This window comes from Stegodyphus dumicola, chromosome X1 (genome assembly GCF_044657685.1).
Source record: "Stegodyphus dumicola isolate Sdum_Otavi_A_Nest chromosome X1, ASM4465768v1".
Lineage (NCBI taxonomy): Eukaryota > Metazoa > Arthropoda > Arachnida > Araneae > Eresidae > Stegodyphus > Stegodyphus dumicola.
In genome coordinates, this window is record NC_140780.1 from 245218538 (window position 1) to 245235029 (window position 16492).

Sequence of the window (16492 nt, forward strand, 5' to 3'; positions counted from 1 at the left end):
TTTTTTTAGAAGCAGGCAAGATGAAAAATAAGCAACCACTTCGCCCGGAACCGAACCACGGACCTCTGGAATACGCACCCAGCGTGTAGACCACCACACCACGAAGGCATGCTAAGAAGGCGGGAGAAATACCTTATACCACATCTTAGATCGATACCTAACTTCCTGTACAGTAAATGGCTTCTCCGCTCTAGCCCTACGGACTCTGTAATGAAAAGAATAGTCTCTAGGGAGTTGACTGTCTAAAATTGTGTGAACAAGAGTTTCTCGGAGTAGAAAGAGCGGAGCTAGTAGAAATTCAAAAATGATCACTGTAAGATGTCTGTCAAACCCACATGAAGTTCTGTGCTCGTCCAAGAGAAGCTTTTCTGTTCCCTATCATTTGTTTGGGTAAGGTATGGATTAGGTCCTGAGAGTTAAAACTGAAATGTTAATCGAAACATTTGGCATCATTAGGCATTACCATAAAAATCAAAAGCTCGTCAGAACTCCAGCAGTGTAATGGCAATTCTCGTATATGATTGTGATGGATTACTTCCAGGACAAACCACCTAGGTTCAGTATTACTATTTATTTTGGAATGTAACCTGGAATCAGTTTTGGGGAAGAGCAACAACAGAATCTTCCCACCATTTTGAAAGACAATTAGTCGGACGCATGTTGTGGAACCAATAGCTTATTCATTCTCCCGATAAAGCTGAAAACTACTCCATCCATCACGCTTTCCTAATTTAAGCACTATGATTTGATTTCTAAGAAAATGGAACTACTTCGTGCATTCATTTCCGAGCTTTTCTAGAAATTCTTCAAAACACAGCTGCTTCTTTAGAATCATCAGCAAAATAGGCTCTACTATGGGAATACTAGGATTTCCATATCTCCTTTGTGTCAGTTGTAAATAAATAGTTGCCATTATTAAAGATTCATCTCTCGTATATTTGTGTCTTTTTAAGCGCTGCGAATATTTGTATCTCGGAGAAATGCTTTTCACGGTGTTCTCCATGTGGTAAAACTGCTAACAGACTTGCTAGATACCCTCAACTGCGCTTCGACAGAAACATTTCCGGGAATTTTCGCTTCTAGGAAATTTGATTGGGTGACTTGTGCGAAGACTTCCCAGAAATAAATTCTCTTCTTTTGATACGCGAAATCGGGCTGCAAGAGAAACATTTTCTTAGCCACGTAAAGTTGTGGGTATGCACGCATATCAGATTGCTGAGAGCAACTCGTTTGGCTGGAAACTTCTGTTAAAAGCTAGTGCTGGAAGAAATGCATTTGTTAGAAACGTTTTTTATAGCCACGCTATATGTTATCAGGCCATAACGTTGATACGAGCCACTTTTCTTTAAAAAATCTTCAACGAAGATAGCTCAGAAACCGATAGCCCTCGAGGGCTTTGCCATATTGTGATTAATCTAATCCAATTCATCCAAATATCTGTTGTTAGTAATTGGGTTCAATTTAGATGGCAGTATGACGTATATGCGTTTTCATGCATTTAAAGAAAATGGCAGTAAGAATGAAAAAATTCATGTGATGGGAACTTTTTAAATTGTATATATGTGAATGCCAGAAAATCATCTCTTTACTAATCTCATTTAGCATTGTGCTCCGAAGTACAGCTGGTCAACGCATCAATTTCATGGCAAATGGGTCAGTGAGCTAGAAACAGCAGCAGTTTCACCGACGCTTCATCTATTATTTGCCATAAATGACTTAACTGGAATTATTTCACTACGATATAAGCTCTAATTCCCACTGAGGTCGTAATCTAAAACATGAATCCTTCGAATTTTGGCGTTTATTCTACTGTTCTGCGAAAAGAATTTGGCGAGGAAACAAGATAGTATCCTAGCAACCCAACCCTCGGTAGGCTGTCTTATTAGGTCACCTGTAATTTGAATTGAGAACTTCCGGGCACATTGCTACCAGCATGTTTTCATTCATGGAGCATTCGCAAGCTGTCAGCTTGCTCGGGAAAGACATGGAATACTTTTCGTAGCAATAAAGGTGAGTGGAAGATGCAAATTTCTTATAAGAACGATATTTTTATTTTTTTCCCCGATAAAATTTAATCCAGTGATTCAATAAGTAAAAATAACTTTCATCAACATAGAAAACTCGATATAAAATAATTATTTATGGAATAAATTGCAACGCTGGTATGAAACTGAGTCACTCTCGAACGGATATTTTAGTTTATGTACTTCGTTTCACAACATAACACTGAAAAAGTTGAACTAAGTATATACAAAACTATGTTGCTCACATTTTATCTGAGAGATACATGACTGATTATTTTACTCTTTTTTTAATTTTTATTTATTTTTTGTTTTTTAAATTTACTTCCTATTTTGCTTTTAAATGTTTTAAAATAAAATTTTCTGAAAAATATTCGCATTACAATTCCGTTCTTCTTCCACAGAATAGTTAGAAGATTTTTGATGATATCATAAATATTTCGGGTACTTATTTTACAAATATTGCCTGAGTAACTTTGACCAACTGGAGATTAAAAAAACGAAGTGTTGACTGCATCATTTGAGAAAGAATGACTAAAGGTCAGGCCCTAAATCAAATATATAAAATGTAAATTAAGCACATTGGAGTTTTGAACAGGGTCTTCTATTGTTTTTCACGTAGCCAGTTATTAAAGATTCAGTTCATTTCTAATTCCCCTCTCATATACTTTCAAGAAAGCTTAACTCATATAGTTTGCAAACTATGCGTTAGAAATACATATAAGAATATTTTATGTACTCTCTCTGTATTATGTTAAAAACAAATACTATAAGCTAAATACTATGCTTAGTGCTATAGTGTAACTACTTTTGAGTGGTACATTGCATTTTCGTGACTATTCTAAACAGTCCTCTACAAAATTAATGTGACCCTACAAAATAACCCTAAAAACTATTAAGCATTTAAAAGTTTAAAAAAAAAAAAAAAAAAAAAAAAAAAAAAAAAAAAAAAACTGTAAAGAAAATTTCCTTACCTGAGATTTTTTATTGTAGTAATGATTTTCTTCTTATTTTTGCTCCTTCGCTTTTAAAGCATAAAGAAGAATGGAGATGGATCTAGAGAATATACCGCCATAGAAATAAAGCTTTCCAAACAATAAAGATGTGGTAAGTGATTCACAGTATAGTGGTCTTATTAGTGTATAGCTCTTTGTTATACCCTTTTTATATATTTATGCTGTGTTCTGCGTACCATTCAAAGATTGTTACTGATTTGTGATCCTTTATCAGTGAAATTTCCAACATGAGCTTTCACTGAGATCGGTAATGACTGATGTTTTTATTTATTGTATTTCTTCTCCTTTTATACCTTTAGAAAAATTTAAATTGCAAAGTAACAGTTTTCTGAAAGTGATAAAATTTTACGATGGATAATAATTTATTTTCTTTGAAACTAGAAAGAAAAATAAAACTATCATTGTTATTTAGCAGTCATGAAAATCACAGAATAAAGTTCTTAAAAATTTTCTTTATTACTTTTGCATGAATTTTTCCTACTTGAGTTTATTGGATATGCATTCACTATTTTGCTATATTATTTAGACATTTAATCAATATTTAATCATGATTTATTGTATACAATGCGAAACTAGAAAAATATGTATCATTATTCGTGGAATAAATATGAAGAACAAACTAATATTTTTGATAAATATACTGCGAAAATATTATAAGCAAGACAAAGTAAATAACGCTCTTTCTTCCTGGAACTTCAGCATAAAACCATATTTTACACGTGACACCCAGTTGCCTTCCATTTTGTGAAAATAAATAGCACCAAAAAAGTACACTGTAGTTTTCAGTGACCTTTTAGGTTTATTATGGAAATAGAAAAAACTATTAAACATTAAGCTGATTAAAAAAAAACTTTTTGATTAAATATGAAGGCGTGTTTTTTATAATTAATGTAAATATTTCTCAGTAAATGACTAGTAGTACTCTTAAATTATTACATTTATAATTTGAGATTTTGATACCGTTATTCGTGTACTAAATAGTAGAGAGACAACCTTTTAAAAATTAACTAAGCGAGCTAATAGGCTTTTATGTCTACGTTATTTATTTAAATACTTTAAGACCTGCTATTAGAATACCTGGTGTGCCGCCCAAATGGAAAAGTGGTTAGAGTGACTATAACTGCAGTAGTGGAGGGTCCGGGTTCGAATACCGGAAAAAACATGAGATTAAACTGTCTGTCCCTTCATATGAGGCAACGGTGGTCGCCTATTAGGTGCCTCCATAATAAAATGACCCACCGGTTCTGGCATTAGGAGTGGCTAGAAACTAAAACGGTTAGTGAAAAAAAAAAAAAAAAATGTGAGATGTTTCAGACAAGGAAAGCCTGCAAACTGATTATCAGTACTGTAAAAGATTTACTTGGTCTATGCTTCTTTTTTTTCGCAAGCTGCCCACTGTTGTCTAATTTATGGTGAGGAATAATAAACACTAAATTCAAATTATTGTAAATGACTTTAGAAATATCTTTATCAAGACAATTTAAAATTTCCCCAAAATGTGCAATGTGAGGCATGGTAGTTTATTAGTATTAATAATAATAGTATGCTGCCAATCCACTTAACTTACAACCGTAAATTTATTTATCAATTTATATAACCCCATGTTTTTAAATAAGATTAAAAAGTGAGTCGTTGAAAATCCATATATTTCTTAATAATACACACTGCTGGCCATTAAAATTTCAACATGAGGAAGCAATGATCTGACGAACGTCAAAATCACACGAAAGTGTGATAAAAGTTCAGATATGCAAATGATTAGTATTTTAGCGCATTTAGACAACCCAGAAGGCAGAAACGACATCTGAAGCACTGCATAAAAGAAAAGTTGCGTAGTGGATTTCTCATTCGGAAAGTGGTTTGTAAGGTTGGAGTTTGCTCAGAATATCGTGTTATGCCTCGCATAATAATAAGAAATGCTTACCAGCAAGTTTCGAAATTTTATAGAGGCAGGATCGTTGCCTATCGAAAGTGTAGATTATCGTTCCATTATATCGCCGGGCGCACTGGTCGATTTCCAACCACTGTCATACGAATATGGTATCAATGGATTGCTGAGGGTCATACTGAACTGCATGCAGGATCTCAACGTCCTCCAATGACTAACGTCAGACAGGACAGACATATTGTGAGGTCAGCCCTGCAAATCCGTAAGACCACATCAGGGACCATTAGTCAGAAAATGGGCATGTTTACAGTTCGCCCAGTATCAGCCCGTAAGGTGGGTCGACGTTTGCAGCAGTGTGGGCTATCAGCAGGGTGACCATTACTTTGGCTTTCCTTGACAATGCATCAAAGAGAGAGAGAGACGGTGACTCTGGTGCACCAAATGACAAAGCTGGGTACAGGAGTGGTATAATGTCGCCTTTTCAAACGAGTCACTGTTCTATGTGCAGTATCGGCATAGGGATCCTGCATCTGGTGTGATGGTTTAGGCAGCCACTGGTAGTTAGGATCGACGGTAACTTGAACGCAGATGGGTACATTCCTGACATCTTGCGTCCAGTAGTTGGGCCCTATCTTCAAGGTCCCCAAACGCCATAGTCAACATGATAACGCATGATTACATGTTGTACGTCATGCCCTGAGCTTCCTCGAAACACAGGGTATTCGACCCTGTTCCCTGGCCTGCGTGGTCTCCAGATCGGTCACCCATTGAAAACATCTGGTAATGGGTTGCTGAGAGACTGGTCCGCTACCCCTCTCCAGCTAATACGGTTGAGGAAAAGTGGCATAGACTTGAAGTAGCATGAAATGAGTTGCCCATTTCTATCATCCAAGCCCAGTTTGACTACATGCCTAATGTGATAAAGTCCGTTTTAGCTGTCAGGGTTGACAGATGTTTCTACTAATTTCGCACCTTGTAAACCTCCAAAATGCTTATAAATTTAATCATTTTACCTTCATGCCATACTATTTATGTGCAATAAATATCTTTTTTGTATATGCTTTCCTTCATGGTGTTGCAATTTTAATGGCCAGTAGTGTAATTGGAACGAAAAAATTGGTTATTATCGATTATTTCTTTGTTTGAATCTTACCTGATTTTTATTAAAAGCATGTTTTGTGCAATATGTGTTTGAATATGATCAACAGTTAAGAATAGCATTTTAAACTTTCATCCACATAAAGAAATTCATGCACGGAAATTTCATGCAATTTTCAAAAGGAGGTGGATGCAAAATTATTAGATACATCACCGAATTTAATTCCGACGATATTATTTATTAACTTTAATTTTAAATTATATTCAGACGAAAGGAATATATTTTGGAATTTATTTATGAGAAATTATACTAGTAACCTGAATAATAAAATGTGTTTTTAATGCCATATATATAATGCAGCACTACAACACTGTTTTTTTAATAGATTGACAAGCAACATTCTTATATTGATAAATACTTCATTAAACTATAGAAACACTTTTATTACATTATGTTTAAATTCTAACTGATAAAGCTTCATATATTGTTAAAAATATTTATGTCCTACAACTACGGAAAATGTATTGATTCTTCTGTGATTGATACTAGCGACTGTCTGTGCTTGGATAACGGAAAGGACAGCGATATAGAGGATGGAGACATCATCAAAAAGAATTCAGAGAATCTCTGGAAACTGGGACGATATTCTTCCATGACTGAGGTAAATAAATTTTGTCTGATAACGAGCTATATTTCAGAAGCTTACGAGTCACCTTCATGGCTCACGCGAAAACTTTATAGGTTACTGCAAAATTATCATTTGTATCACTATACTCCTTCCTCTCATCTGGAGTTTTCCAGCATTCGATATTTTTCAAAAATTTGAAGTTGATAAATTTAGTCTCATATGTAATTAAGTAGATCTTGCCCCCGCCCCGAGAAAAAGGGACAGCTCTATATTTTCCGTTGTATTGGGCCGATTGACGAAATTTAACTTGCGTTTTCTATGTCTCGAAAGCGAAACTTAGGATATATATTAGATATATATATATACATATACAGCATTTTTCTAATTTTGGTATTCTGACACAAAATTGAACATATCGACTTTTTTAAATATTTCGATTCTACGACTCAAATTAAGTCAAAGTGCCAACTTTTGCAAAAATCGCACCACTAGTTCTTAAAAAAATTAGCTCTCAAAATTTTAGCTTTTCAAAGTTAATTGAATTTTGCATATATTTATTAATATCTCTTTTTTATTAAACTTACTAGATTCCTTCTTTCACAATTCGAAATTTAGGTTCAATACAAATAGAATTCCGGCTGTTTTCTAATTTATTTCTAAAATTTGTATTTTTTATAATTTTTTTGAAAATATTGTTGAATTATCACATATAAAATTTTTGCCATCATTATAAAGAAGATGTATTTCTAAGCATACATACAAAAAAGTAGAGTTTTTTTTATACAAAATTTCCGAAGTTATACGTGAATTTATGTATTAGCGCATTTCGAAATTTAGCATATTTGATATAAGCGGTAATAACTCTAAATATGGTTTACCGCACTTTGTTAAAATTATTTGAAAGAATGTATGATGCACCTTTTATTCCTCTTGTGCACAGTAAAAGGGAAAGGACATTGGTTACCATAAATTAAGAATTTCGCCGATCAAGTTATTCTTGGTGCGCTAAGACAATTTTTTAAATTTCTAGGTAAGTTTGTGATCAAATTTTATAAAATTTAATGCGTAGGCATAATTTAAGCCGTAGAATCGAAATATGGAAAAAAATAGTCCTGTCATGTTTTCAGGGCATCTGTAATGCGTGACAAAAACTTGAATAGTCAAAATTTAATTTAACATATTGCCGGTGAATAACATATTACCGTGCCAAATAAAGTATTTACTATAATCATTTGTAAAAGGATGATATTTTTTGATTTGCCTTGTATGGTGCTTTTGTTCTAATAACCCTGTAAATAAAAAGAAAATGTATGCACAGAATTACTAAAATATGTCAGAAAAATAATTCTTAGAAGATAGATAGCAAATATTTGACTAACTTGGATATTTTTAAACAAAGCGATGCCTCTCCACACTGTAAATGCTGAGTTAAATACTTTCAGTGTCACAATATTTTTATGCTGACGTGGCCATCACTTAGCTCATTTGATTTCAATAGAAAATTTGTGGAAATGATGACTGAAATGGTATGTGCTCAAGGTTAGCAGTATAGCTCGGTAAAATATCTGAAAACTGCAGCTATTTTAGATAGTTTGTAAAAAATTAGAGCCTTTTTTCATCTTGCCTGCTTCCAAAAAATACCTAATGACCGAATGTCTCTACAAAAGTACTTGAACTGAATGTTAACGGCTATGGAATTTAAATATTTTCTTGCAACAGATCTGACACATAAAGACCCACTGGAAATCTATCGGGAGACTAAATAAGGAAGTTTGAAAATGAAATGTACTGTAGTATCAGTCTTTAGCGTAAATGTTGCCACCGAAAAGAAACGCATGTTTCAAGATTTTGTCTCATTGTTTGCATATGTGATTTTTTCCGGAACTGCACAGTTGGTTTATTACCGTTGTTTGTGGAGCAGTTACACATACTGCTGAATGGATTAAAGAATCGATTCTGTAGTCTTATTCGTTATCAAGATTGTAATGTGAACATATAAGGTAAGATCTAGCTTCTCTTCCTTTAGTTGTTTTATTGCTTATAATAAATGAAACAGTAAAGCGAATTATTTAATTTTAAGGAAAATAAAGAAGGTTCAGTGCTTTGAAAGTTTTGTGGAAGATTTAAAACAAGCTTTTATGGCACATTCTTATGTAATTGATTCTAAAACATAAATATTAAACTATACAAACAAAGCTGTTGATTCAAAGATTTAAAAATTTGGAACTGAAATATCAAAATCAATTAAATTAGGAGTATCAAAATTATTTACTGAAGTGAATAAAGTTTAGCTGCGAACACCTATCATATTTGCGAATTTGCGAGAATAAGCTCAATGTAGAACTCCCAGATATTCAGCTGTCTTAACCACTAGGTCATTGGTGAGGCCGGGAAAAGCAAAAGCGTAGGATTTATTTTTTAAATATTACTAAGAAGAACTTTCGCTATCAGGAAAAGAGATTAAATGAAGGTTTTGCGAAGCTCATTGAGAAGGATTATTTGTTGATCTGTGTTAAAGGTCAAGAAAAGAAAAATGAATCCGTAGATTTATCGCATTTAATGGAATTCAAAGCAGCCATGGAAATATGTTAGAAAAGTTTTAGGAAAGTTAAGCAGTTTCAACATGAAAATCATGTTCTTTTTACGTTAGTGTTACGATGTACGCAAAACTGTTTGTTTGGGCACGCAAATGTCAACTGGGCACGCAAATGTCAGAATGACACTGGGCGACAGACACCTCATCCGCATGGCTGTGACGGATCGTACAGAGTCCTCTCGTGTGATGGCACAACGTTGAAGCACGGCTACAGGTGTTGTGTTGTTTAGCTGCATGGTTCGTCACCGTCTGCTGTAGCAAGAACTACGTGCAAGAGTTCCTTTACGCAGGATTCCCCTGCCGCTGAATCACAGACTCCTCCGACTTCAATGGGCTCGGCAACAGAGATCGTTGTGGGCCCTATGGAAACAAGTTGCTTTCTCCGATGAATCTCGCTAAAGACTGGAGTATAGTGACGAAACGCGTCAGGCATTACAGAGGGGAACATCTGTTCCGATAGTATGTTATCCAGCGTCATACCTTACGAACGCCTGGCATCATAGTGTGGGGAGGTATTGGGTATAATTGTCGATTCCATGTAGTGCAGATTTGGGGCAACCTCAACGGTGATCGCTCCATAAAGGAAGTTGTGGAAACAGAGATCCTTCCCATTCTTCGACGCATTCCAGGCGTTGCATTTTAGTAGGATAATGCCCGTGAACATGTTTCTGAGACTGCACAAGCCTTCTTTAGCGCACAACAGGTTTCGCTTCTTCCATGGCCTGATTATTCCACCGACATGTCACCACTGAGCATGTCTAAGGTTTCATCGGTTGACGACTCGGTCGTACAGCTGGTGGGACTGTACGAGCGAGTTATACGTTAAGACTGAACTTTGGCATCAAGTCGAAGACATATGGAATGATATTGCCCAGGATTACTTTGAGAACTTTCAGTGCCAATACGAGGTTCTCATCGCTCAGGTGTGGCGAACACACAAAGTACTGATTTCCAACTGTCGTTTCGTTTTTTTTCTGTCTTGTAAATTTCATCTTTTATTTGTACCACTATCAGTAATATGCGGAATAAATTTGATTAATTTCCAACAATTCCTTCATGATGTAGCTTTTTTACAAACATTAGTGTATATATAACTGTCTACGAAGTAGCCAACTTAATAGAAAAAATATGTCTTTCTTTACAGTAGCTGAGAAGAAGGTTTTCTGAACGTATTCTAGAGAAATATAAAAGTTTAGCTTTAGAATAAATATATTATTAGAATTTAAGCAGAAACGAAAAACTCTTAATAAATCATATTATGAAATTTCAACTCCTAAGAAAACTACTTTATTCAGAAAAATTTACTTTCATTGCAGAAATTAAAGAGCTGCTAGATGTTTAATGTCCTAAATGAAATGCAGCTACGAAAAATTAAACGAAATATCTTCCGATTTTCAGTTTCTAACTGACAAAAATTAATATCATTGGGTTTATGTAATTTAAAGGCAATAGGTTATAACTTAGCATTTAAGTATCCGACTGGCATAAACGCTATAGAAATTCTATATTTGAAATGATCGTCATTGACTATGTGATAGTTTAACTGCAGTTTATATGTGTGCGACAGGGCGCTTGACAACCTAGGAATGCATTAGTGGCCGTGATAGTTGTCTAATTGACTTTTGTGGGCTGTAATTGAAGACTTCACTCTCAATATATTCTTTTTCTAGAATCCGTTATAGTTAACCATAGCTTTTTTTTGGAAATATTCTGCTTCTTTGAATGATTGGTGTCCTTATTTCGCGTTTTGACGTGATGACAGATTTCTCCGTATTTCGTTCTGACTTTTCTAAATCTGCATTCCAAACCGTATTTCTAAACCATTCTCTATCTGGACTTGGAAGTAGAATACGTTGACTACACTAGAATTATACTCAAACTTGCGCGTTTCCCTCATAACTCAAAATACCGAAAAGGTTGTATTTGTTTTGAATGGAAAATAGCAGTAATTTAAAATTGGTTATATGTCTTTTGCACATTTGTATGCATGATGATTTTATTTTTAGAATGCTGCCAAACCTGGATAGTGGTTAGCGATGCTGACTGCAGTACCGAAGGGTCCGAGTTCGAATCTCTGAAAAGGCATGGATGCTTGTAAATGTATAGTGCAGTGATGGCGAACGTATGGAACACGTGCCACAGTGACTAAAATATTACTTCATTAATCAATAATCACAATAAAATGATACTATGTAATTTAAATAAATGTTTTAGTCTGTTCTTGAACATTTCACTTACTAACTTATCGCATAATGTCACTGGCATAGGACTTAAGCCTAGATATAAGATTTTCATATATCGCCATAGAAATAATATACATATTTACCGACCCAAATTATGACGTTTCAAGTGTTTGGGCCAATCATATTTCTTGTTACATGGCAAAGAATACGCCAAAGTTGAAACAACTACTATTTGCTGAACGAATTCAAATTTATTGCAGACTACCGGTGAGTTTTAATATTTTCATTGTTAAATACATTCCAATTCAGAAGTCAAACAACAAAAATCAGCGTTATATTTTTAAATTTTCACGGGACTAGTTTCGATGGTTTTACCGAACCACCACCCTCAGCTGCAAAAGCACTTACCCCAAAAATATATTCCAAAAAAATCTACAACCACAAGAGTTAAATTACTACAAGCACACTTACAGATATATTGATGACCTTAATAATTTTAATAAAATAGAACACTCCGAGATTTATCCAAATTGTCTTACACTTAATAAAACTAATAATTCACAAAATAGCATAGACTATCTAGATCTTCAAATTATTAACTACAAAAAAATTTTACTTTTTGACAAAACAAGAAACTTCAATTTCAATACTAACAAATTAATTAATTGGAATTCCAACATATCCAAAAAAGTAATTAACAATACAATAATAAATAAAATACAACGAATTAAAAATATCTGCACAGATACCATAGATCTACAAAGCGAAATTTTGCTCCTTATTAAAATTCTAAAAAATAATCTAATACCCATTCAATTTATTAACCATTGCCTTAAAAGAAGCAGGCGTTAAATACTCACTCTAAATCATTTAACTGATAGGGATATGATAATTTGTTCCTAAACCTGAGAAGGCGGTATAAGTTGGATGACTATCAGTTGAAGGATTTGTACATAGTGTAATTACTAAGTTGTATATAATGTAAAAAGCTAATTGTCTTCAGACTTACGCTGTTACTATGCTGTCACTAAAAAAATGGGCCTATTTCATAATCTTTAATCTGTCAACTAGCTCTTTGACAGTGAAAATTCCTTTTTTCCTTTCTTAAATTCTTAATCGTTTCGACACGACAATTAGCCAGAAATTAATTAATTTCCATTCACAAGTATTAAAAAAAAAAAAAAAAAAAAACCCAAAACAGACGGTTTTACTCAAATAAGAGCTCCACAGCATATGTCCCTCAAGAATTTCTAGTCCCTCCCACTACCATAAATTACTTCACACAAGTCTTCCCGACTGATATAATTCAAAGCCCCGGCTGCCGCTAAAGAATTTTCTGCAGCACAATCCTTCTGAGTAAGACGCGAAGAGAACACTTTGCCCACTCCCAACTAGAAAATACGTAAGTTAACTAGTGCTTTTTCTGGCCTTTATATCTTCATGTACATTCACTTTTCTTATTATATATTTTTTATTTGTTTTTACAAAGATTGCATTATTTTTCTTATATTTTGCAATTTTCCTAATGTTTATTTCAACTACTTTGAATTCTATTTCATAATGACAATTTCCAATGTTTAATTTTTACTAATAATATTGAACTCAAATGCATAAACACGAGGGTGTCGGGGGACGGTTACTCGAGCGATATCAATTTTACTGAAGAAATTGCTTTTCACTCAAAATTAAATTAGCTAAAATATTTAATCGGAATGAGTTCTTTGGATCTCTGCATTAGTTCTTAATCCCTTCTATTCACGGAAATGTTTGGCCTGACTTGAATTGCCGGTTTGACATCGCCTTATTGCTCGAGTAAAGGACGAAACACCTTCGTATTTATTTCTTAATTATTGTTCATTGAACGGGAGTTGGTTTGTTCCCCTTGAAAAGTCAACTAATTTCTGATCAATGACAATGATTACTTGCATTTAATTTAATTCTTGCTTTTAATTTATTCCTTTTACAATTGAAATTTTGTTATTCATGATTTAATTCCAGTCCCCGTTAAACATTTTTAACAATTTACATTCAAGTTACTTAAAAACAACTTTCGAAATAAAACTTACTAAGTATGGATTCAATCTCTTCAAATAATTCTATTGTAATTAATCTTAGGAGATAATATAATCAATATTATTTAGTAAATAAATTATTATTAACTTAACTTTGCAGCAATTGCACAAGTAGTAGAATAACTTGATTTCGCACTAAATGAATTTAAAATCATACAACATATATATATAACGCTGATTTTTGTTGTTTGACTTCTGAATTAGTATTTGTTCGGCGTGTTATTGTGTCTTAAAATAGATTCCAGTTTTCAGATCTAAGCATTTTGAGGTAACTTATCAATAATTCTAATTTAATGTGGCACGCGGCCATTCCGTTTTGGGCGCACGGCTCCAAAATGATTCGCCACCACTGGTGCCTGTGTGCCATGGGGGCACTCTAAATATGCGGCGAGTCGAAAGTCCTCTCGAGAGGCTGATAGTAGAGTAAGAAGGGGTGAGATACTTTCGGACCCGTCCCCTCCAGGCTGCTCTCCTTCATAATTGTGGGCGGAACTAAGCAAAGTCTTACTGTCAATTGTACGGTGCTCAAGGCTCTTCCCAACGACAGGCGCAATCTTGCCCTCCTTGCCGCAATGGATTTCGTGGGCTTGTTCTGATGTTACTGTCAGACAGGTGAGAATAGTCACAACAACGATAACAACTAGTCTCATGGAGATCTAAGAGCATAATTCAGTGTTATTTCCCTTGCAATTTTAGTAGGATCTTTAATTTTATGAAGGATATGAGCATTCTTATTATCTTCAGGATATTTAATAAAATTTGCTTATTTAAAGTCGTGGGAATTTGCCATTTAAATCGCTTTTACACAATGATCCCTTTTTCAGATACATCCCCACCTGTTCCAGTTCCTAGCAGAAAATTTCACACGGAAAGAATGCACTAACTTTGAACCCGGTCCTCAACAGCCGTAAGTTTGTACATTTTAATAGTTTTTTCCTTAAATGCTCATTTTACATATTTTTCTTGGTATACACGTGGCTGAGTTAAATTTCTACTATATAAAGTGTACATAAATTACCACTCAACATTGTAGGTAATGTTAAGGGTTATTTTTTTCGAAGCAGGAAATATGAACAGTCATATGTACGCTTGGCAGGAATCGAACAATGGATCTTTCATTTGCTTTCTGGACACCGAAGAAGATGATGCATTTAATTCACAGAGGATGAATGCTTTAAATTCTCCACAACTTTGGAAATTTTCCACAAATTCATTTTGAGATTAGTTGAACAGATTCTCTTACATCACAAGGAAACACTTCCCGTTTTCTTCTACGTGTTGATACGAGTTCAGGTCTATACGTATTAACGCAACCACCTTTCAGGAGCTAGGCGAATGTTTTACTGATAGAAAGGTAAAAGCTATTTATCGGGTGTAAATGGACGATTTTCAGGACTTTCTTTTAAACATTACCGAACTACTTATATTTATTGTAAGTCGAAAACCATTACCGTCATAACGCTAGACACTTCAGCAATTTAAAATGGAAATTTAATTATTAAGTAAGGATTATATGATACATTAAAACACTTTTCGAGAAATTCTTCTGTAATATTTTTGTGTTGCACTTCTCCTCGGAATACAGCGATCTGATTTCGCTTGAACGAACATAAGAGAATTGTACAAACTCGAGAAACGTGGCGTTGTGTACCGGCCATCTACCCACACGCACCTCATCATTGTTACCATTAAAGAATTTGCGGCAAAATAGTGCTTTCCAAAAAAAAAAAAAAAAAAAAAAAAAAAAAAAAAAATGCTTTTGTAGTTTCTTTTATTGCTGGCAAATTCTTCAAGCATATTTTAAATTTGAGCTCAAGGCAAAAAAATGCCACGAGATCCATAAAAATAGAACTTAGAATGCAACAGAAAGAACGCCTACAAAAACGATGACGTTGCTTGACTGAAGGATTATTATGAGCATGGTTGACAGTGTTTGGAACATTCTGAAAACTTGACGACTTCTACTAAATTAATTACTATAATGCGTAAGTTCCCAAGTCTATTATGTGAGTTCATTAATTTCTTACGGGACATCAAGCATACACTCAGATTTCCTACCATGTTTATCCTAAATGCAGCAGTTGCTTGGTCGCTAATGCTTCACATTCCATAAACTTTCTATATGATGCCCAGACGCTAGATCTGGTTTTAAAATTTCACAAATGAATAGTTGAAAAACTGGTTTGGTTTATTTAATTATGTCAAAGCACACTAGGGCTATCTGCCTAAGGGGAGGGATGCCTTCGTGGAGGACGTTCTAAGGGAAACTGGCTCGTATACACGTTACACATGGGGAAAATCACGAAAACGCCCATGCAGCCAGCCCGTTCGAGGGATTCGAACCTTTCGCGGGATTCGAACCGTTCGCGAGACCGCACTACCAGTGTTCAGCGACTTTACCGCTCTGCCGCTGGTGGGCCAGTTGAAAAAATGAAAAGGTGAGAAGGTAAGACTTTTAACATATTACAACATCACAGCCAGCTTTTAAAATCCAGATTCATAAATTTTATATTGAATAACCCTAAGATTACGCTCTCTTAAGATTTCTTTTATTTTAAGGTAGAATTTAATACGATTTAAAATATTAGATTATAATTAGTTTAATAATTATATTAGTTATAGTTAATAGTATAATTAGTTGTTACAGATAATTTAACTACTTAATGTGTGAAATTTGAAAAATCATTATTTAGTAACTGTAATGACGCTCGTACTAGTACTCGTACAGGAAAAGGGAGACACGAAAACTGTATGATTTCACCTGCTCATTGCTTTTATGAATGTATTTAGTATTATTAACCATTTATTAATACTTTTGAATTATAAATGCTGCAAAATTTATTTCTCAATGGAAATGAATATAGAATTTTAAAAATCAGAATTTGTTTTTATAAATTAAATATATTACACATTTTGTTTAAAGAAAATTTACACAAAACCCTCAGTTCTACCTAAAACTGAGGCAGACAATCTTTTATGCTTACTAGCT

At 34.1% G+C, this 16492-nt stretch overlaps 1 protein-coding gene across 2 annotated transcripts in view; it reads left to right on the forward strand.

Annotated features, from left to right (window-relative positions):
• The first annotated feature begins 1880 nt into the window (after window positions 1–1880).
• The window catches only part of LOC118197490 (transient receptor potential cation channel subfamily M member 3-like), a 55866-nt gene continuing 41254 nt past the window's right edge, over window positions 1881–16492 (forward strand). For both annotated transcript variants that reach the window (XM_035368999.2, XM_035369000.2), the window contains exons 1-4: window positions 1881–2010; window positions 3055–3128; window positions 6574–6685; window positions 14328–14410. In XM_035368999.2, the coding sequence (XP_035224890.1) occupies window positions 3124–3128; window positions 6574–6685; window positions 14328–14410 (200 nt within the window). In that variant the 5' untranslated portion in view covers window positions 1881–2010; window positions 3055–3123. The remainder of the gene's footprint in view (window positions 2011–3054; window positions 3129–6573; window positions 6686–14327; window positions 14411–16492) is intronic.